Raw genomic sequence first — 24539 nt, 5'->3', positions numbered from 1 at the left:
GATATCCATAAGACCATAAAGGGGAACTATCACGAAAGAATACAATCAATTAAAAGTTATGCATTGTTTCTGAAATAATCAAGTTTATGTTCAGCATCTGTTTCTCTTCATTCTGTCTTCATGCAGCAGTTGGGTGTCAGATATTCATTGAAAGTTAGATCCAATATATCTTATAGGGGGGCTTCCTTTCCTAGCAGATGTATTAGAGCTCACTCAAATAACAGATTCCAGGACAAACAAAATCTAACAAAATAACTGCCTTTTGTATAAATCCTGCATGTAGAGAGACATGATGTCTGGTGATTTTAATAGAATGAGCTCTACTACATCTTCTAAAAAGTAGCCCCCCTATAAGATATATTGGATCTAACTGTCAATGAATATCTGACACCCAACTGCTGCATGAAGAGAGAATGAAGAGAAACAGATGCTGAGAGAGGGATAGTGAAGATAAACTTGATTATTTCAGAAATGGCACAGAAATTTATTATAATTTATTATATTTAGAAAGTTTCTTATTTTAGTATGATGAAGCTTATACTAAGTTTTCATTTTTGCAATAGTTCCCCTTTAAGCCACAACATTTGTCACACTAACCTGAAAACTGTAACCTTAATCATAAAACTAAAGTTGACTTTTCTGTTATAGGTTGGTTCTACATTAAATATACTTATTTTTTTTAAAAAAAGTGTTGGAAGCAATGATAGAGACTGTGGGAAATCAGTATGTGGTATCCAGGCCAATATATTCAGAAAATGCCTTCCATAATGAGCATGAAAAATTGCACAGATATCATAAAACATTTCTGGACCATCTTCGAGTTTTCTTTGGGTAAGTCAATCTTCTACAAGCAAGTATGAAATTGAATACTAAATACCAAGGTGATAAAGTGCAGGGGATAGAGCACAATTATCTTATTTTAGTATAGATAACTACTTGGATTTGCAGGGCATTACCTTTATTCTCAATGCATATTATCAACCTTTGAACATTTAGTCACAAATATATGTTTCACAAAAAAAATTTAGCCAAATTCTTCAGGATTATAAATGATTAAACATCTGCATTAATGTAATATCTCCTGGGCTATTCAACATATTTTAAAAAGTACAATTTATATTTCATGCTATACTATATTTTACCTTTATGCCTGTTGTCAAAAATGCCATTCAAAAATGTAATCTCAAGGTATATGCAAGTGAATAGATGCACTCTAAAGCCCTGCAAAAAAGGCAGGCAGCCTGAATGGCATTTGGTTTTAAATATTTTAGGTTCATGCCCCCCCTTTAAAGTCTAACATTTGATAAGTAAACCCCCTTAGCTTACTCATAACATGTTTACAGATTATTGTAAATATTGTTCCATTATCCATTTAGCCATAGTTGCAAGAAAATCTAGGGCTGCAAGTAAGGGGCAAATTTATCAAAGGTCGAAGTCAAAATTAGAATTAAAAAAAATTAGAATTTCAAGATAATTTTTGTGTACTTCGACTAGGGAATAGTCCAAATTTGATTTGAAAAAAAATTGAAAATTCGAATATTTGAAATTTTTCAACTTGAAATTAAACCCTTGATAAATCTGCCCCCAAGTGTTTACCCCCATCTTGGTGTAACTAAACTTCAAGCTATGCTTCCAGGACACAAGCATTCTCCATATATTTTGGCCTTACTTACCATAGGGGCAGATAAATTATGGGTCAAATAGTAAATTCGAATTCTCTAATTGTTTTTTGGTGTGAAAATTCACACATTCGAATTTTAATCCCCCAAATCTACCTCAACCATGGAAACAGTTCTAATTGGAATATTCACCACCTAAAACCTGCCGAGTTCATTTACAAGTCAATGGCAGAAATTAGTTGAGCCATTTGAATATGTTATTTGCCTTCCTGACATTTGGCGTTTTTTTTCGGAGGAAAACTCGATTTGTAAGATCCGAATTTGATTCGAATTTTCAGGTCGGGATTATTTGATTGAATATTAGACATTCAAATTTTTTCTTAAAGGAAAACTATACCCCCCAAACAATGTAGGTCTCTATAAAAAGATATTGCATAAAACAGCTCATATGTAAAACCCTGCTTCATGTAAATAAACCATTTTCATAATAATATAATTTTCTAGTAGTATGTGCCATTGGGTAATCATAAATAGAAAATTGCCATTTTAAAAAATAAGGGCTGCCCCCTGGGATCTGTTCACACAAACATACTAACAAACCATACTTGTTATGTCACATGAGCCAATTAACAGACAGAGTTCTGTCTTTTGCTTCAACACTTCTTCCTGTTACAGTTAGAGGTGTAGTATTTCTGGTCAGGTGATCTCTGAGACAGCACACAGACCATCACGAAATGGTGGCTCAAGGCAAGAGATGTAAAAGGGCAATATTTACTTAAATATATAGACCTGTTTGGTAAGATTCTTTAATATGCCACTTAATATGATGTAAACTACCTGTTGCTTATGTGTTCATTTTGGGGGGTATAGATTTCCTTTAAATAACCTCCCATTCCAGTTTGAGTATATTCAGATTTCTTAATGTCAAAAAAATTCACATGAATTCAAAATGTAACCATTGATAAATCTGCCCATTAAGGTTATTAAGAGAGAAAGATAAGCAATGGAAAAAAAAATTTAAGTACCACTGACATTAGATGGGTTATTTACTAAATTCCGAATTTTTCTCATTGTTTTATTAAAACAACTTAGACTAAACTCCGATCCACAATTTTACCTTGTTTATCAATAAAATAATTTGAAAGTTTTTGTGTGGGAAAAGACTCTATGGGCCAAATTTACTAAAGGGCAAAGTGACTAACGCTGGCGAAAATTCGCCAGCTTGAAGTCATTTCGCAAATTTACCATTAGTCACCCTGACAAAAATTTGCCAGCGATACTGATAGCCTAGCGCAACTTCGCACCCTAACGCTGGCAAAGTTGCACTCTGGTGAAGGGGGTGAAAAAACGCAAATTTACTAACATTGGTCTTTTTCTGAACATGACCTCCTGCACATTTTTAATGTCCCAAAAAACGCTGGCGTTTTTTGAGTGATAGGCTGAAAAAGATCGAAAATTTTTTTTAGGGTGCCCACCTTCCCCCCTACATTTGTGGCACCTTAACTATACTGTGGGCACATGTGTAGGGCATTACAACACCTAAATAAACTTTTACTAAGTTTCCCTGCGCTTGTGTAGTGTTCTGTATGCGCTGCTGCATAAACGTCCATTGAAATTCAAATTTGACGCCGTATGCAAATTAGCCTTCGCTAGCGCAACTTCGGACCGCTCATTTTAACTTCGCTAGCGCAACTTCGTATATGATCGGTAACTTGTGCGGAACTTCGGATCTTCGTGAATTTGCGATGTCCTGATGAATCTACGCCTGGCGAAGTTTGGCGAAGACAACACTGACGGATCTACAGAGGTAAGTAAATTTGCCCCTATAAACTCTCGATAAAATTGTGAAAACATACACATTTTTCAGATTATCCTAGGAAACCCAGCGCAGATTAGATCATCTTCCAATTGTAAAAGGGTCATCTGCCATTGACTTCTACCTGACCGCGGCAGATTTGTGATGGAGTATTTTTTAATTCTGACTTTTAGCAGCATCGAGGTTTAATAAATCTCGAAAAATTAGTAAATCACCCCCTAAATCCTACATTCAGTGTGTAACCCTGACAACTAGACATGATTATCAATTGCAGGTTGGAAAGCAGAATAAATTATGCTAATAATTCAAGATCTAAACAAAAGAAGAAATACAAACCAATTGAAAATTGAGAATTGCTGTGTTTACAATTAAAAGTTAGCATAAAGAAAAACTTCCCACAAACACATCTGTTTAAACTGCACTACTTATAACATTAAAAGGAATGAGGTTTTAAAACTGTTGTGCATGATTTATATAATCTTAGCTATAAAGGACTAAATTCAAATATTTTATGTAACAATGAAAATGTAATCTAATTTCAGATGTTCTGGAGAGAAAGCCAAGAGAATTGCCTACACATTCTTCCCAATTGCTTCCTGGCTTCCAATATATCGAGTTAAAGAGTGGATTCTAGGTGATATTGTTTCTGGGATCAGTACCGGTCTGGTAGCAGTCCTACAGGGTAAACCTCTCATTATATATATATTTGATCAAAAAAAACTTAGAAAAGTGCTGTGGAAGGTCCCCATAGGCTAACATTGTACTTTGGTAGCTTTAATTTGGCGAAGTATGAAGTCGAAGTTTTTTTTAACGAGATAGTACTTTGATTATCGAATGGTCGAATATTCAAACGATTTTTACCTCGAATCGAAGTAAATTCAAAGTCGTAGTATCCTATTCGATGGTCGAAGTATTCAAAAAATTACTTCGAAATTCAAACTTTTTTAACTTCAAAAATTCACTCGAGCTTAGTAAATCTGCCCCTAAATATTTGGTTTATATTAAGGTATGGTGATCCAAAATCTAGAAAGATCCCTATCCAGAAAACCACAGGCCCAATGCATTCCATTTAATAGATCCTATATCTTATACATATTCTGAAATTAAGTTAATATATGCATAAAATATTTATTATTTATCTAGCCAATATCTAGATCTATTTCCTAATGAACCATAGTTTGGCATAACTGCTGTTTTAGAACTACAGTTTACAAATACATTAGCTGTAGTGACAAGAGTTTTAGTTATCTTACAACTGATGAAGGTTATTTGTCCCTGATTAGGGAAACTTTCAAATAGAATAGATATGAGATGTAAGATTTTAAATCTCTAATTATAATCATTAAATAATTTTACTTTTTCAGGCCTGGCATATGCTCTCCTGGTAAATGTTTCTCCTGGGTATGGTCTGTATGCAGCTTTTTTTCCAGTCATCATCTATTTTTTCTTTGGCACTTCCAAGCATATATCTGTGGGTAAGTTTGCTACGTTGCATCATAACTCACTAGAGAGCACCGCATGATCCAATTATAGGCCATGAATAAATATACAATTAAACAATTGTAAAAGTAATATTGAGTAATACAGAGTCCAAAGTCAAATGTTGTATCAGCCAAGAAAAGGCTATGAATTTTAAAAAAAAATAGATCTTTATTAATGTTATGAAAACACCTCTACCATAACACCTGAAGAACTAGTAAAACATTTTGTGTATGAGTGTATAGTATAGTGCTGCAGAGTAATTAAGTGGTATAAATAAATTAAATCTAGTCTTTGTCCTTTACAACACAGGTCCCTTTCCAGTGCTGAGTTTGATGATTGGTACAGCAGTACTCAGGTTGGCTCCTGATGATCCAACTATCAATGCTAATAACACAGAAGCAATAACGTTGCTGAATGAAAAACGAGTTGCTGTGGCTGCATCTGTAACCGTGCTTGCTGGCATCTTTCAGGTTGGCTGTGACATATAATTCATGCTTTGGATATGACTGAGCAGAAATACATAGAATTAACAACTGATTTATTTTTCTTCTAGTTGGCTATGGGACTACTGCAAATTGGATTCATAGTGATTTATTTATCGGACTCCCTTATAAGTGGCTTTACAACTGCTGCTGCAATACATGTTTTGGTGTCACAACTAAAGTTTGTTTTTGGATTAAAAGTAGAGCCATTTAGTGGACCACTGTCCTTGTTTTATGTAAGTATAAGTACCATGTTTGTAAAATATTTAATTACATGTTCATAATGTATGTTATAAATGCACTACTTATAACAAAAAGTAACCAATATCAAACCACCGCCATTTCAGGGTACAAGAAAGTAAACACATTTTGGGAAAGTATAGCATTACATAAGCTAGTTAGAGCTTATTAAACAAAAGGTCCCAGTAGAAAACATTGCAAATCAATGATTTTAATAGAAGAGTACTAAGCAGCACATCCAATTTTGGGAGTAATGTGATAAATAGATTACAGATGCTCTAGGACTGAAGAGAAACACTTCAGCCATTGTATACTACTTGTTTATTTTAAATAATTGACAAAGAAAAAGGAATGCATTTAGTTCAAGAAAAATCACCAATATGAAATAATTGGTTATAGTATCCACTTGCATGCTATAGATTGTAAGTCTAAGAATCCGCTTGTTATCAATCTTATACAAGGGCCCTCAGTGAAAGGAGACACCCTCAACTTTAAACACCAAAAAATTATGTAATGAAGTAATTAATTCCAATAACAAATTATTTGAAGGCTTGTTAAGGGATCACATTCAAAATGTTGTCCTAGTGAATGGCGTTATGAGCAGCAATCAGCATGGCTTTATGAAGGATAGGTCATGTCAGAAAAATTTGATGCTTTTTATGATGAGGTAAGTAAGATGCTGGACATTGGGAGGGCAGTAGATGTGATGTATTTGGATTATACCAAATGACTGCTTTCTAAACTAAGGTCTGTGGTGCTTAATGAAGTCGTTTGCACGTGGATAGGAAACTGGCTACAGGATCGGGTACAGAGGGTGGTTGTTAATGGTACATTCTCTACTTGGAGTAAGGTTCTTAGTGGGGTCCCCCAGGGCTCAGTATTGGGTCCACTTTTATTTAAATTGTTCATTAATGACTTAGGGGAGGGTGTTGTAAGTAATGTATCAGTGTTTGCAGATGACAGAAAACTATCCAGCCCAATTAATTCCATCCAGGATGTGGCATCCTTGCAACAGGATCTTGACAAACTGGCAATCTGGGCAGCTAAGTGGCAAATGAGATTCAATGTTGATAAATGTAAAGTCATGCACCTGGGATGTAAAAATATCCAAGCCACTTATACCCTTAATGGGACTGCACTAGGCAAATTCAAAAGGACCTTGGAGTCCTTGTAGATGATAAACTTGGCTGTAGCAAGCAATGTCAGTCAGCAGCATCAAGGGCAAATAAGGTCTTGAGCTGTATTAAAAGGGGCATAGAGTCACAGGAGAAGGGGGTCATTCTTCCACTGTATAGAGCACTTGTAAGGCCCCATCTAGAATATGGCATACAGTTTTGGTCTCCATCACTCAAACAGGACATTATTGTATTAGAAAGGGTACAGAGAAGGGCAACTAAGCTGGTAAAAGGTATGGAAAATCTTAGCTATGAGGAAAGACTGGCCAAATTGGGGATGTTCACGCTGGAGAAGAGGTGCTTAAGGGGAGATATGATAACTATGTATAAATATATAAGGGGATCATATAATAATCTCTCTAATGCTTTATTTACCAGTAGGTCTTTCCAGCTGACACAAGGTCACCCATTCCGATTAGAAGAAAAGAGGTTCCACCTAAATATTCAGAAGGGGTTTTTTGGGGGAGTTGTGAAGATTTGGAATTCTCTACCTGAATAAGTTATACAGGCTGATACATTAGATAGCTTTAAGAAGGGATTGGATTGCTTTTTAGCAAGTGAGGGAATACAGGGTTATGGGAGGGGGTAAATGGTTATGGGAGATAGCTCATAGTACAAGTTGATCCAGGGACTAGTCCGCCATTTTGGAGTCAGGAATGAATTTTTTCCCCCTCTGAGGCAAATTGGAGAGGCTTCAGATGTTTTTTTTTGCCTTCCTCTGGATCAACTAGCAGTTAGGCATATTAAAAAAAAAAGTAAAAGGTTGAACTTGATGGACGTGTGTCTTTTTTCAACCTTACTTACTATGTTACTATGATGGGTTTATATATCCATGCATTCATGCAAAGATAGATAAATGAAAATTAAACTCAAATTATTCATTATTATATACATTTAAGATACATATATTCCCTTTAAGTATACCTTAAGCCAAGGATCTCCAACCTTTACAACCCGTGAGCAACATTCAGAAATAAAAGGAGTTGGGGAGCAACACTAGCATGGAAAATATTCATGGGGGCCAAATAAGGGCTGTGATTGGCCATTTAGAAGCCCCTATGTGAATTGTCAACCTACATTGAGGCTCTGTTTAGCAGTACTCCTGGTTTTTGTGCAACTAAAACTTGCCTTCAAGGCAGGAATTCAAAAATAAGCATCTGCTTTGAGGCCACTGGGAGCAACATGTTGCTCGCGAGCTACTGGTTGGGGATTACTGTCTAAAACAAGTGCAAAAAAAGATTAATTTCAATATCTCCCCATGGAATACCTTAAGCAAATACAAAAAAAACATTAATTAATTAATATGTTATAATCCCGAACATACATTTTCCTGATTGTACAGAAAGTGGTCCATTATTTCAGAGTCCCTACACTAGGTTGGTATAGATCAGTGTGATGTAAAAAATTAAATTTTGTAATAATTTGTATTTGGAAAAATGGCACATAAATCAAACAGGGGGAGTAAAAACAGGATTGTTAAAATATATATATCATCTTTGATCGTAGGTTCAGAGGAAAGTGGTACAGAACTGATTCATATCCAACATATTGTTTGCTGTTCTGTTAATGTGAAAATAGATTTTTGAATACTTTATTGGAATTATATTCACAGAAATTTGCAGCGTGCATTCTAAAACTGCCCTTTAACCACATTTATTTAATTAAACCATGCTTCTTTAGGGAGTCTGATTCAAGTGTGCCTTGAACTTAATGTGAACTTGTTATCCTACTTAATCAGATCATTTATATCTTTCTTAGAAAACAAAGGAATACTTTTACATGTGGGCATAAATGTCTATTGATTTGTTTTACAGACTTTGAAAGGCATATTTATCCAGATTACAGACACAAACATTGCAGATCTTGTAACTTCCATAATCATAATGGTTGTAGTCTTTGTTGTAAAAGAAATCAATGACCGTTTCAAAGCAAAGATTCCTGTACCGATCCCCATTGAAGTTATTATGGTAAGCAATGATCTTGCATTATGTCAACATATAATGTAGGGTGGGTTGGCACTCACTGAAGAGAATGATGGGATGTTGAGTAATAAGTACATGTTCATGTATAAAAAATAACGTATTTAGCTTTTAAGCTTTCTCTGCTTTTAAGCCACAAAAATGCCAGCAGGCTTTTTTGGTAATATTAGGAATGCAAATTAGTATATTTTAATGAATCAAAAAGATATTGTACAATCATAGTTAATTAGAAACAACAGTCCAAAATCTACTTTACTAGTTAAAGTGAGTGTGACAAACCTGTTGATATTGCTGATAATGATTACTGCATTTATGAAATCCCACCATTGTCACTTGTAAGAGCAAAGAAGGGGTACTTTTAGGACTCAAGAAACATATATTTTACCCTGTGATGTGAATGCCACAGACAGGTAGTTAGTGCATTAACCCTGTTGCACACTATGAGAAATAAAATATAAATTAAGCCTTTTAAGTACAAATCAATACAGTATATATATTCTGCAACCGACTGGGATTTCTTGTAAACGGTCGCTATCTCATATTTGAATTTTTTAAAGTTTCCTTTATTTCTAACTGATCGTTTTGCAATTTGCAGACAATTATTGCTACGGGTGTATCCTATGCATTTAACTTCAAGGATAAATATAAAGTGGATATTGTTGGAAAGTTAGAAAAAGGGTAGGTAAATATTTATGCTAATACTAAGATAAGCAATCTAGCTTTATTGACTGACCACGAAGGTGCAAATGGCAATTTTTTCCTCAAATTTTAAAAAAATGTGTTGTTTTTTTCTCTCTCACATTCTGATAAATATACCCCTAATTAAATATACATGTTGTGTTCCTTTTATTTTTTTAAAGGGGAGGTAACTTTGGGATATTTAAAAATGAAAGGACTGCTGGATATTGCTTTCAGAGAGACTAATAATGCTAATAAGATATGAATAGTTCAAACATTGCCAGATTTTGAGAGTTTAGTCTGCCCAAATCAGCCAATGCAGTGGTATTTTCCCAACTTTTGGGGGTCTATTAATAATGCTGTATAAAACATAGAGTACAACATTACCAGAGACCTTTTGGTAATGAATCAAGTGAAGTCATATTATACAGGGCATTATATAGAGGGCTCATTTTACCTCCTAACGAACATGAGCAAAAACATTTGGTTCCTAGGTTTTATCTAACTAGTATAAATGTTTTCCAATAAAACTTATGTTGATGCTGCTATTTATATTTTACTTAGATTTCAGCCTCCAATAGCACCAAGCCTCTCCGTTTTTCAGGATTGTATAGCAGACGGTTTCTCCATTGCAATTGTTGGATTTGCTGTTGCCTTTTCTGTTGCAAAAGTATATTCTATCAAGCATGACTATATTATAAATGGAAATCAGGTACACTTTCAAGCTCCTTTAAACTAACATCTGTATCCCATTTAATACACATAAAATGTATGTATAGTAGTTTATTACTTTCTCACATATTCTAATTCTGCTACTTATTAGGTTCTTTCAAAAATGATGTGACATAAGGAGTCTCATAAGGGTATCACTGTCTCTGCCGCAAGTGCTAAGGGGTGCAAAACTATATCATTTACAATTTCTGTACACATTTCACATGTGCCTGATCAAAGACAGCCTTCCAGGGGAGCCCTGGCAAAAAGTTGGACATTCAAGTGGGGCTTGAATTTAAAGTTTTTGACAACCATTGTTCTAGGATTTAACTGATTAAGTTAAAAGTTTAGCTGATTTAGTTAAAGGACAAGGAAAGGCAAAAAAATAAAATCCTATTTTTACTTTCTTTAATGAAAAATAAACCTATCTCCAATATACTTTAATTAAAAAATGTGTACCATTTTTATAAGAAACCTGACTGTATGCAGTGAAATTCTCCCTTCATTTACTGCTGTGGATAGGAATTGTCAGACGGTCCCTAACTGCTGGGCAGGGAAACAATTATACTTATGAACAGCAGGGGGAGCCCCCGCCTTACTTCTCAGCCATGCAGATTTCAAGCAGCTTTGTTTATGACGATCCCTAAGCAACCCAGACCACACTGAGCATGTGCAGGGTCAGGGTCAGGCAAAGATGTTTAGCAAAGTTACAAGATGACAGCCCCCTGTGGCCAACTTTGAAAGCATAAATCATTTGTTTGATTAGGCTTTGTGGTGCAGTAAGTTCATGCTTATGTTTAGTATACAAAATACAGTATTTCTAGCCTTATTCTATTTTAGACTTTCCTTGTCCTTTAATCAATTGCATTAAAAGTGCAAATGAGATCAGTGATGGCAACTATACATGACAATTGCTAGCCCTGTGTTGGGTACAGTCTAGTTAGGTAGAGATTGGCACATTGTGGGTGTTCTTTCTCACTATAGTTTTCTACTTCCATTTCAATTTTAATGTAAACGATCATTCCTCAATGTTACCAAGATCCATTTCCTTTCCCACTAGCTTGTAAGTCTTTTGAAATGTAAAAATAATCTAATTTTAACTACATTTGTGTGTCTTGCTTTGACATTGTCTAGCAAGAAGAAAATTATATTATGCTAACAATTCTCTCTGTTGGTCTTTTGCAGGAATTAGTGGCATTTGGATTAAGCAACATATTTGGTGGCTGTTTCAAGGGATTTGCAGCAAGCACTGCACTATCAAGGTCAGCTGTGCAAGAAAGCACAGGAGGCAAAACTCAGGTAACAACTTTAAAAAGAACAAAAATAAATACATTTAATGCACTTTAATGACTAATGGTCTGCCTTGACGTCCTCAAGAAATGTGATGTTAGTTTTTAACAGAAATCCCTCATAGCATTGCACTTTCCTCTTGAAGTTTTCTCTGGCCAGGCAACAGAAACGTAACTAGAGGGGGGCGGGCCCTGGCGCAGGACGCCCAGCCGGGCCCCCGCCCCCCTCCATACACCCGGAACTGGCCGGGAATAAGCGGCGCAAAGCGGCGCGCAAACTGCCGGGGGGCCCTGAGGGGGTGCGGGCCCTGGCCCGCTCGCACCCCCTGCTCCCCCGGTAGTTCCGCCACTGCCAGGCAATTTAGGCCTGAATTGTAATCAGATGAAGCTTCTTATTAAAGGCGCTTCAACAGCAGGGATGGCACAGAGAGTAAGTGATGACTCTCAGGTGCATCATTAGTAGCAGAAGGTGTGCTAGATAGTGAGTCCATCTTTCACTGATTACATATTAGTTAACAGATAAACTCCATAATTTTATTAATTAATAAATACTTGGAAATACTTTCTCATATGGTTTATGAGTTGTGCATAATTGTATTTACTTGTTTTTAGATTGCCGGATTATTATCAGCTATAATCGTTATGATTGTCATCTTGGCTATAGGATTTCTCTTTGAACCACTACAGACGGTACTGACATTTTCATGTTTTTAAGTGATTTTAATCATTTTGCAGTTGATGGAAAAATTACAATTAGATATATGCTTAATATGCTGATCTTATTACTATAAACCAATAGCAAAGGGGTAATGTTAATTGTCAACCCAATGTTAAGCAGTTTTATCTAATGTAGCAGTTTAATGCATCCAAAGAAAAGTATATTGAGTGGCCACAGTGTGCAGGTTACAGCAGATTTTGTATAAGAAATATTAAGTGCAGTGCCATGCCATAAACAATCCTCTAACTCCTAAAAAATAGCTGTGATATAGCTGCATTGTACGGTATCTAGAGAAATCTTAATTGCTCAAACAATTGCCTGGAGGGAAACATGTATAGGGAGGCACCAAGCGGGTCAGAAATGTTGTTACCCCACACATATAAAATCTAGCCTCAACCATAGAATCGGTAATAACTAATAGAAAATGAATAGTAGAAATGAATGAATGAAATCGTTTCCAAAGTGTATAGGGCAGAAAGCATACAAATAACTACCTAGATAGCTATAATTCATTAAATGTGCAGTATACCTCTTGTTCAACATTCATTCAGTTAGTAGGGCTTGTGATGAACATACTTTTTGACTGTTGGTTTAATCAATGATGATTAATATTTCTATAGCTATATAGGCCAAACAGAGATATTGGTGGTGCTCCATGTTTGGTTCATGCAAGAAAGATAATTAAATTACAAAGTATACAACCCCCTCCCTTTGTCATTTGTTGTGTTTTGTTAGCAGGAGTCCATTATATAGTTGATTCACTGTGTACTGAGTAGCTTCAGTCTCCCTGTTATATATTTAGCCCAAATAACAAAGAAAAAAAAACAATTCAAAAGCTAATTCAAAACAAGCACAATTTGTTGAACTTGTGTTGAAAAAGGGGGTATATGGTCTCATTTAGGGTGCTGCTTATGGTTATATGTCGTGTGTTTCCATTAGAAAACTTTCTACTCTTTACGTTTCTTTGGCACTTGGAAGACAGTCCCCATACTATACTTTAAATTTAAAAGATGCAGCTAGTGCAGCAACGTGTGTTTGCCCCTCGCTAGTGAAGGTTTTGTCAAAGCACTGACCTAATCTTAACATATGTTATTTAATCCTTAATCTCCTGTCTATCTATCATGGATAAAAGTAACAATTGCATCCCTTCTCATGGTATGCCGTATATCTAGCAATAACCAGGAAACATAGTACCATGTGTCTTCTCAGGTCCAGCAAACACAAGCCTCAACTTAAATGAGATTGTACCCTCATCAGTAGCTGCCAATCACTTCCTAACTGTCAAACAAGTAAACATAATTCAGATTGGTCTTGGCAACAGCGTACTTAGAATCCACAGGAGTAAACTATTTTAGATGGTTTGGCCTACATAAATATATCTCATTGGATATAATTCAAAACCATTAATTGAATCAACTGACATATATCCATGTAACTCAAACTAGTGTTTATACTAGGGCCTAGCACACTGGATTTGGAAACAGTGCGCACATGCTGGCCAAAGAAAGAAGTACTGAAGTATTGCAGTAACAGTACTTCATAAGAAAAGTATAAGTTTTGCAGAATTTTTTGTTAAAGTTTAAAAGAGATTAAATGAAAGCTTGTATTGATACGCATGTATTATTTAATACTTCATTTTTCAGTCTGTACTTGGAGCCTTGGTGATTATCAATCTGAAAGGAATGCTCATGCAATTTAATGAACTTCCTGTTTTGTTCCGGAAAGATAAATATGATTCGGTAAGTAAAGCATCTGAAGAAAAATGTTCAACAACATGCAGTTTGGGAACTTTTTTCCAAAATCGGAAGCATTAGCACAAAATCATTTATATCACGCACATGCTCTTCATGAGTTTATCTGGATTCATAACTATTATTGAACACATGAAGAATAGGTGAAAAAAGGCATGGAAAGCCAACAAATCTGCTAAAATCTGTCAGTAGTAAGAAAGCAAGTAAGAAATCTGCTGCCATCTACCAGGATGCTGAAGATGAAACAAGGGTGGACATTTCAGCAAAACAACAATCTCAAACACACAGCCAAGGAAACTCTCAATTAGTTTCATAGAAAGAAAATAAAGCTGCTAGAATGGCCCAGACAATCACCCGACTTAAATCCAATTGAAAATCTATGGAAAGAACTGAAGACCAGAATTCACAGAAGTGGCCCCCAGAACCTTTGATATTTAAAGACAGTTTGTGTGGAAGAATAGGCCAAAATCACCGCTGAGTAATGCATATGACTAGTTTCTCTATACAGGAGGCGTCATTACCAACAAAGGCTTTTCTACCAAGTATTAAATACATTTCAGTAAGAGTGCTCAATACTTATTCCTTGTGTCATTCCACTTTATTACACACAACTTCATTTATGGACTTATTTGCTTTGAGTGCTTTGTATGTGTGGATTACTTGGGTTGTTACCAACATCTGTTGTAAATTTCATCTCAATAGCCTCATTAGAAATATATTTACAGAGAAAAAAGTATAAACAGGCACCTGGGTGCAATCCTCATAGTCCATGAAAGGAGCACTCTCAGGTCTTGCAAAAAAACAAAGAATCTTTTATTGTGGGCACAAAAAACTAATGTTTTGGCTGTGGCACCAGCCTTTCTCAAAACTTTGAGAAAGGCTGGTGCCACAACCAAAACGGCTCCAGTTGTAAAGGCTATATGTTTAACCCTAGTATGCAGTCTACTATATGATCCCCTAATGTACTTGGCTTGTCATTTCACTTATCTATTCTCTTCTTTGGGCCCACCCTAAAAACTGCATTCTTTCAGAACATAGATTAACAGTTCACTAGCAGTTTTATTTAAAAAGTAGTCTAGAAATACTTATCGATGTTCATATTGATTATAAGTGGTTGTACACATCCTAGTTTATAGATATGCAAACAATATTAATAATGTTTACACAGCCTTAGCAATATTAGAAATTAAATACAATAAATCAAATGAATAGAGGTTAAGTACTACAATTCAATAATGACTAAATATTTATTTTTGACCATTCCCAGTTAGTATGGATTGTGACCTTCTTAGCTGCTGTTCTACTTGGACTTGACCTTGGACTAGCAGTAGGAGTGGGCTTTGAGTTGCTGACTGTTGTATTCCGTGCCCAGTTGTAAGTAATGTATTCAGTTTGTTTGACTGTTCTGCCAAGACTGATACCATGCGTTAATATCACACATGGTTATTATTGTTCAGCTTTATCACATTACCTCCCCAAAAACATACTGTAGCTGCAATTTGATCTTTATTCTAGTTTTACCAACACTTTACTGACAGAAAAATGTTCCCGATATTTATGAAAATATATTTTATTTATATATCCTAATGTAACTGATCTAAAAAGCCAAACACCCAAACACATTTATTTTCAGTGGGGTGATAGTACTCTGTTCAGTCACTCATTTCAGTGTGGAAGATGAATTGTTAAATTTAATATGAAGTATGAGTCGGTCTTCATTTTTTTTTATTTGTGGTTTTGAATTATTTAACTTTTTTTTCCATCAGCTCTCTGGTTTGCAATTTCAACAGCTCATCTGGTTGCTAGGGACCAGATTACCTTAGCAACCAGGCAGCCTCACAGAACAATAGTGGGGTCAGCGAACCACATTTGAAAGCTGGAAAGAATCAGAAGTCGTCAAATATTTACATAAATTATAAAAAAAATTAAAAATGAATAATTACTAAATAAATGGTAATTCTATAACATACTAAGGGCAAGATTTATAAAATGTTAGATTAGAGCTCAGCATAGAGAGCTCATCTACTTCCTATAAATGCCTATGGGATTTCTAGAACCGTATATATCAAATAGTGGACATTAACTTTCACCCATTGATAAATACTCCTCTAAAACTCCCACAGGAATGAATAGAAAGAAGGTTAGTTTTTTTGTTGTGAACGCTAATTTCACATTTTCAAACAATTGTTAAAGGGACCATCTGCCATTGACTTCTACTTGATTGACAGGTTTTAGATGGTGTATTTTTGAATTCAAATACTTAGCAGCTCCGGAGCACAATAAATCTCAAAATTTTGAGGGTTTTCCCCTCTAAAAATTCAAGTTTTTCTCCTTTAAAAACTTGACCGCAAAAATTTTAGGTTTAATAAATAGGCCCCTAATATTCACCATCCACCCTAACTTAGATTTTAGTGTTCCATACCAAACAATGATATTATTATCTTTCTCTGAGGGAAAAACTAAAATTATCCTTAGAGCATGCAAATTGCAAGATAAAAAAATTCTAGAATATACTGAATGTAAATTATGCAGTGCAAAACAATGCAGCAATGACCCAAAAATATATAGATACTATAACAAACAGCGACGAAGCGACTGATTACACAAAAAACTTTCTTCGTCCTATTGTACATTTATCAGTGAAAATATTGCACAAACAATATTTTAAGGGATAATCTTACATGGTGGGGGAAATGTAACCACTAAATTATTTTACTTGCAGCCCCAAATGCTCTCAGATTGCTAATGTTGGAGGAAGTAACATTTACAAGAACAGGAAAGATTATAAAAACGTAAGTATTAAAATCATTAATTATACTTTACCAGCTGTAATAGAGCTTCACAGCAGGTCTTGTAACAGTGTTTTTCCTTCTCAGATATATGAGCCTCAGGGAGTGAAGATTTTCAGATGCCCATCACCAATATTCTTTGCCAATATAGATTTTTTTAAAGACAAACTCATAGCTGCTGTAAGTGCAAACTTTTGTTAGATATTCAAATTGAAAAGCTTAGGACAAAATACTAATAAATTACATTTTGACAGGTTGGCTTTAACCCACTGAGAATCCTACGTAAGCGGAACAAAGCACTGAGAAAAATCAGGAAGCTCCTGAGTAAAGGAGAACTTCAGTGGACACCAGTAAGTTTTCAAATACTAGTTATGAACTATATCATATTCAAGCAAACAACTCCATCGGAACTTGTTCTTTTTTTTTTATCAAAGCAACATCAACAAGGAGTAACTCACTTTCACTTCTGGTCATTTTAATAGACAAATATGATATAGACAGGACACTTAAGAGCTGTTAGATTCCACCTTTCCAAATTATACAGCATTCTGTAACTGGTGCAAATCAAGGATCTCAACACTGACACAAAAACAAATGGCTATAGAGCACAAACATGCCATTGTAGATGCTAAGGCATTACTCAAACAGAAGGTGAGAACAGAGGAAGTCACTTTCGATAATGTTCCATAAAACATGCCTCCCAATGTATTGCCAATTTCAGTGCAATGTAAAATGACATTTTTTATATTTATTGCCTCTCCAGAAAGGTATGATCAATACTTCAAGCTACAACATTGATTCTGAAGAAGAACTAGATAATAATCACATAGAAGAGCTCGACCAACCAACCTACACTGCTGATCTTCCCATTATAATAAACTGGAATGAAGATCTACCAAACAATATCAGTGTTCCAAAAATTGACATTCACAGCTTGATACTTGATTTTGGAGCGGTGTCTTTCCTTGATATGTCTGGAATGAAAGGCTTAAAAGGGGTATGTGATATGGCTAGTAACCCTAATACATACTGTGAGCACACAGCATGCTTATACAAAATAATGTTTCAATTTTAGAGCGAATGAGAATGATCTGTTGACAATTACTTGTTGCAAGGAGAGATCAATGCACAGTTCCAGGGCCCTGTGATTTATTAGTACTTAATTCTTTGCAAGTGCATACATTTACATAATCAAGGATTTCCAGTAGCAAGTTAATGATTATACAGGCCACAATGCCTCATCAACCTAAACCCAATATTCTTTTATTCTGTTATTTTAAAGGTAGAATAAACCTCCCTTCCAAGCCAGGGGCACAGCCTACTTATCTGCAGTATTTATAACTAATAAACACCAGGCATGCCTTTGTTTGTGGCGGGTATTTCAAGAATTATTATTATAAGTCAAACTTCTACCCTCTATTCTACCCTTCACAGGCTTTAAAAGAATTTCTGAAAATTGAAGTTGATATTTACATTGCTGGCATAGATGGTGAGTTGGTTTTGTTTTGTTATTTTTTGATGCAGTAATCAATTCACCATTACATATTCTGAAGCAACTTTCTGTTGGACTGTTTATATAAAGCTTCCAAAATTGCTTGTTAAATAAAATGAATGCCCTTTGAAAGGAAGGATTTTTTCAATGTAGCAATGCGAATATAAGGCAGTAAAATATTTTATTCTTATATGAACTATTTTATGTGAAGTTACTGACAAAATAAGGGATTTTGTCTTCCTAATTGGACAGTTCACCACAGGATTGTAAATGCCCCCCCCCCACCCTATGTTAACCTATGGCTGCATCAGTTTACAAGGCATGGCATGATCCATTTTACTAATTTACAGACTAAATAATAATGGGGGGGTGGTACTGATACAGACTTTATAATTTCCTATTTTTATGATAACCTTTTTAGATAACCTTTTGGAAAAGCTTGATCGATGTGGATTTTTTGATGACGAAATTACAACTTCAATGATTTTCATCAGCATTCATGATGCTCTGTTACATATACTTGCTAAAAAGGATAATATATCCAACCTTAATTTAAAGGTAAACTCCCAAAATGTTTACATGTAAACATTTTACATTAATTCATACTATAAAGTTGTTGGAAATGGCTGCTCATTGTATTTCTCATTAAAACAGGTGAAGGAAACACGATTTTTTGCAAATGAATACACAAATCTGGGCATCAGTTCTAAGGCTGTGAGTTACACCTTCTTATAGACTCTAATCTATGATAAGATTGCATGAGATCTCAAGCTTACATATTCCTTGGTAACTATCAATTAAATGTATTCTTAAACTGCGGATTATTAACATTACACCATATCACTCTAAGTATGCACATTAACAGCTGTTTCACAAAGTCTATCTTCTGTTATTTATTTTAATATGATGGCTGCCTTCTTTATCTAATCAGAACAAAGGCAATAAAAAATTTGAGCTATAATTGAATTGCAGTCATTCAAGGTTAAGCAGTGAGCATTGTTGGCGTTTAGCAATCACACATTTTTTTTAACCACTTTGGAAGAAATACAATAACCCAAGTCCATCAAATTCTCTTTAAAGGAAAAGTCCAATTGATGGAGGATGCCAAATATTAGGGCACTTACCTGATTACTTGTGTAGGGGACTGGTAAATTAGTTCCCCAGTATTATTTAGCAGGCAGTCCCCTAGTGTTATAGCCACCTAACTGGGTCCTAAAATACAGTTAGGAGGGGTAACTGTTTCCTATTCCTGCTTTAAGCTATGCCCCTTGTTATTTCTCACAGTGATCAGTAGATGGCATTGTGGCAAAGTATAAAAACCTTTGAAGCCATGCTTTCAGTGTCCATTTTGTATTAGTCCTGGTCTGAACAGGCAGACAGGACCCCTGTGGAACCTAAACCTGAATAGGGTTTAGTCAGCATAGGTTATCACCTTCATAGGTCACTCTAGGAGTGACAGATAGACAGGATATTTATATCCTTATGATACACAAAAGCCATGAATATCTTGTAAATTATATCCTTATAAACAGTGAGTTCTGATGTCATCATTTATAAACGGTGAGTTCTGATGTCATTTCTGTCACATGACTCACTGAAACTTGTGTATTATAATAAATAAAGTACCCCCAGTCGCAAAATATGAGGATATTAGAAGTTACCTCAGAGTTCCATGACCTGTATAAAAACACTCTGCCTTCGGTCTCGTGCTTTTATATGGTCATGAAACTCCTCAGTATCTTAACTTATAATATCTTAAATTTTACAAGAGAGGGTACTTTATTCACTATATAAACGGGTCTTGGCCTTATATTTTTATATGTTCAGTAACTGTAACACTCCAGATCAGGCATAACTTACTTAAGGTTTCCCATAGTCTGTACAGAGACCCCATACTGTCCCTTTAAAGGGATTCTATCAAGATTTTTATGATGTTGTTTTTATTTCTAAATTACGGTTTACACTGCGAATAATTTACTCTACCATATAAAATTTTATTCTTGAACCAGCAAGTGTATTTTTTTGTTGTAATATTGGTGCGTAGGAAGCCATCTCAGGTCATTTTGCCTGGTCATGTGCTTTCAGAAAGAGCCAGCACTTTAGGATGGAACTGCTTTCTGGCAGGCTTTTATTTCTCGTACTCAATGTGAAGTCGCATGACTGGGGGCAGCTGGAAAACTGACAACATGTCTAGCTACATGTCAGATTTCAAAATTAAATATAAAAAAATCAGTTTGGTCTTTTCAGAAACAGATTTCAGTGCAGAATTCTGCTGGAGCAGCACTATTAACTATGTTTTTTTTTGTTTTTTTAAATTCCCATGACAGTATCCCTTTAATGTATGGCATTACATATGGTATATATTCTTTAATCATTTTATTTCCCTCACTACTAACTTTGTGCCAGTTGTAACTAGTAAAATTTGGAGTACTCTGATCAGTACAGTCCCATTCAACATTACTGAATTCGAAAGTCAAAAACTTTCTGAAGTCAGTTTTGACTCTTAGGCCAGGGCATTTCTGGGTGGCTTTTACACTATAATAGACCTGCTAAAATGAAGGCAGTTATTAAGCAGCCTACTATAAACAATGAGTGTCAGCAGCAAATATTAAATTAAGAAGCTTGATGTTTAAGTTTTCAAAGCAATAGTAAAGATTATCTTTTCCATAATTACTAAGCAGCAATTTGTGGTCCTTTGGTCTTTTCTCCTGGCCCTTCTCTGCTTACCGTATATACTCGAGTATAAGCCGATCCGAGTATAAGCCGAGGTACCTAATTTTACCTACGAAAACTGGGAAAACTTATTGACTCTAGTATAAGCCTAGACACAACTACAGCCCTGTCTCCCAGCAGCGCACATTCTGCCAAAGAGACTCCCCCAGCGATCAACTTCTTTGCAAAGTTGATGGTGACAGAGAATTGCCAAACGGATTACTGTGTGCATTGTCCCACTGTCCCACTATCATGTGCAGAGAGTGCTGTGTGATATTGCCATCACTGTTAATCTTTCGTATAACCAACAGAGGGTGCTGTGTGATATTGCCATCACTGTTAATCCTTCATACAACCAACAGAGGGCACTGTGTGATATTGCAGTCACTGTTATTCTTTCATATAACCAACAGAGGGCACTGTGTGATATTGCAGTCACTGTTATTCTTTCATATAACCAACAGAGGGTGCTGTGTGATATTGCAGTCACTGTTATTCTTTCATATAACCAACAGAGGGCGCACTGTTATTCTTTCATATAACCAACAGAGGGCGCTGTGTGATATTGCAGTCACTGTTATTCTTTCGTATAACCAACAGAGAGCGCACTGTTATTCTTTGATTTAACCAACAGGGGGTGCTGTGGGATATTGCAGTCACTGTTATTCTTTCATATAACCAACAGAGGGCGCTGTGTGATATTGCAGTCTCTACCCAAGTGAACTGTTGGTATAGGAATGATTAAAAGTGACTGCAACCTCAGCTACTGCCCTCTGACCCGAGTATAAGCCGAGGTAGACTTTTTCAGCACATTTTGGATGCTGAAAAACTCGGGTTATACTCGAGTTTATACGGTACCTGAAATCACTCTAGCCAAACTATACAAAAACAGAACTGGAAAAGCAGAATTTAAAGCAAAATTTTCACTAAGAAAACGTTTACTATAGAAAAGCAGTTCATTTGTTTCTCTACATTTTATTTAGATTTTGTTTTTCTCTACAACAGGAAAAAGAAACAAAACTACTTGTAAATGAAGATAAAAATGGAAGTCTTCGAAACAGAGCAAATTCTGTGAGTTACATTTAAAACGTATATCTGTTTATATACTCAAAATTAACTGTTAAGAGATACAAGATGGAGACCCCCTCTCATACAGAGCTTAAAATATAAGTAAAATGCTAAGTTACAGGCATAAATAAAAAGGTGGTAAGTGCTGGCATAGCCTTGTAAAAGCCTAAATTAAAGGAACAATAACACCAAAAAATGGAAGTCTTTTAAAGTAATGACAATCTGTTATCTATTGTGTCCTATGCTTGAATGGCTGCCCCCATGGCTACACAGCAACTTGTTTGTTAAAACTATAGTTGTGTTTCTATAGCAAACACATCAGTTTTACCATTACAGGGCAACCCTAAATTATATTGTCAATCCTTTCAAACTATTTCTTTTTTTGGGGTTACTGTTGCTTTAGATATGATATTTAACTAGTGCTTTAAGTTAAGTGGTAGTTTTGGTGTTTAAATGGGTTGTTCACCTTTAAATTAACCTATAGTGTGATGTAAAGCCTGCAATTCTGACACAATTTGCAGTTGTTCTTAATTTTTTTATTTGTGTTTTCTTTAAATATTTAGTTTTATGTTCAGCAGCAATCCAGTAGGAATTTAAGCAACTATCTGGTTTACTGGGTCCAAATTACCCTAGCAACCAGGCAGTGATTTCAATGAGAGGTGAATACAGGGTCGGACTGGGGGGCCCAGGGCCCACCGGGACTGCTGGTCCAGGGCCCCCCGCCCCCAAACTGCGCCACACTGAGTTTGGCCGCTCGAACACAGCCATGCGCGAGCAGCATGCGCCTGGCGGGGGCCCACGAGGGTCGGGGCCCACCGGGTTTTTTCCCGGTGTCCCGCCGGGCCAGTCCGACAGTGGGTGAATAGGAGACAGCCTGAATAGAATCAGAAGTAATAAAAAGAAACAATAACAATAAAATTGTAGCCTCTCAGAGCAATAGATTTGTGGCTGCTGGGGTCAATAATCCAAATTTGAAAGCTGGATAGAGTCAGAAAAGCACATCATTCAAAAACTATAAAAAATAAAGTAACGGAGACCAGTTGAAAAGTTGCCAAGAAAAGTAATTTTTTAACTTAAAGTGAACTTTAGGTCAATTAACCATTTAAAGAGCTTGAGAGCAGATTTGCATTGGAGGAATTCAGGGATGGAGTTCCAGAGTAAAGGAGCAGCATGACAAAGAGATGGTTTAAGGCAGTATACTGCAGTTGAAGCGGGTGGTAATTTTGAGAGCTTTGGCAGTATTGTGTAGAAAAAGCTGGTATTGATATGATTAGAATGAATAAGGAGAAAGAAATTATTGAATTTGTTATTTTTGGCTGCTTGGTCTTAGAGAGGGCAGAACTAAGGCTAATGGAGGAGACACTGGAATTGAAGGTTAGCAAGCAGAACCATGCAAAACAGAAAAGGTAACAAGGAGTTGATGCGTCAGTCCACTGTTGGAGTTTAACAAAGGAGATTAGATGTAGAAAACAAAAAAGGCCAAGATTAAAAGGGTCCTAATGTGGCAGTTGATATTATCTGGATAACTGCAGGATTAACTCTGTTAGATTTCAAAGTAAGACAGGAAAGAGGACACAGCAAAAGGAGGACTGTATGTAACAGCCACATGTGCAGAGAAGATATGATGAACATGTCCAATTCACTTCTCACTTATAATACTTGAAAGTGATCCCTGCCATTTCTGCTGTATACTTATCTAAAGTTAAATTTGCATTAGGAAATCAGATCAGTAAAATATACCTACAGATGAACTCAAATCAACACAGGTATGAATAGGTGCAAACATGCTTTGACTGAGCCACTTTCTTGCTAATCCATTCTGCTCACTACCTCACTCAATGACTCGAGCAGTGCACTGTGTGATTGATGTTTTGCCATCATGCATTTTTCCAAATATTTTAGTTTCTGTTGGACAGAACTTGATTTTTAATCATTGTTTGCAATACTATATACTTTGGTTCATATTTTATTAAGCTAAACATGATTTTTTTTTCTTATAGGCAACAGTCACCTCTGCAATTTAGTCATAAGAACTGAAGAATAAATTGGCCTGATGATTTCCAAAAATATGCCAATATGCAATCACCTACTGTATTTCCACAACTGTAATGAAGTAAATCTACTGAATCCGAAGGGTGTTGATATTTACAATGCTGCTGTAGTACTATTAACCATTAAAATGTTTGCACATAGTAGACAGATTGTATTTCAAACAATCTGACCACTAATGCGTAATTTTATGTAAAATGCTCTTGTGTGTCATATATTATGGCATCTTGGGCATTATACTAATTAAAATACGATGTAGTTAAAGCAACTTTGTTGCAGGTGTAAGAAACTCTAATTTGCTGTTGTAAATCGCATTACATGAAATTGTTAGGAGTGTGTCTTATGCAATTTGCTACACCCCCCCCCCAAGATGTTAGGAATGCAAGGAATGTGTGTATGTTACATAAGCTATGTTACCTTCTATCATATCATAGGTTATACACAAATGATTACTTTTTTAACATATATCCTTCTAGATACAAACCTATA

General features: G+C 35.7%; 1 protein-coding gene across 1 annotated transcript; it reads left to right on the top strand.

Moving 5' to 3' along the window:
- The first annotated feature begins 700 nt into the window (after window positions 1–700).
- Window positions 701–24088, top strand: slc26a3.3.S (solute carrier family 26 member 3 gene 3 S homeolog). Its single transcript, XM_041588499.1, has 21 exons — window positions 701–831; window positions 3978–4117; window positions 4800–4910; window positions 5227–5387; window positions 5471–5635; window positions 8629–8781; window positions 9389–9471; window positions 10036–10183; window positions 11368–11481; window positions 12084–12161; window positions 13833–13928; window positions 15208–15314; window positions 16663–16732; window positions 16817–16909; window positions 16984–17079; window positions 17493–17726; window positions 18164–18218; window positions 18643–18779; window positions 18876–18935; window positions 21939–22004; window positions 24002–24088. The coding sequence occupies exons 1-21, from the start codon at window positions 701–703 to the stop codon at window positions 24023–24025; spliced, it is 2322 nt and encodes a 773-aa protein (XP_041444433.1). The 3' UTR covers window positions 24026–24088.
- The last annotated feature ends 451 nt before the right edge of the window (window positions 24089–24539 follow it).

The sequence above is a fragment of the Xenopus laevis genome, chromosome 3S (assembly GCF_017654675.1).
Source record: "Xenopus laevis strain J_2021 chromosome 3S, Xenopus_laevis_v10.1, whole genome shotgun sequence".
Classification (NCBI taxonomy): Eukaryota; Metazoa; Chordata; class Amphibia; order Anura; family Pipidae; genus Xenopus; species Xenopus laevis.
This window is presented reverse-complemented; position numbering and strand designations above follow the sequence as displayed.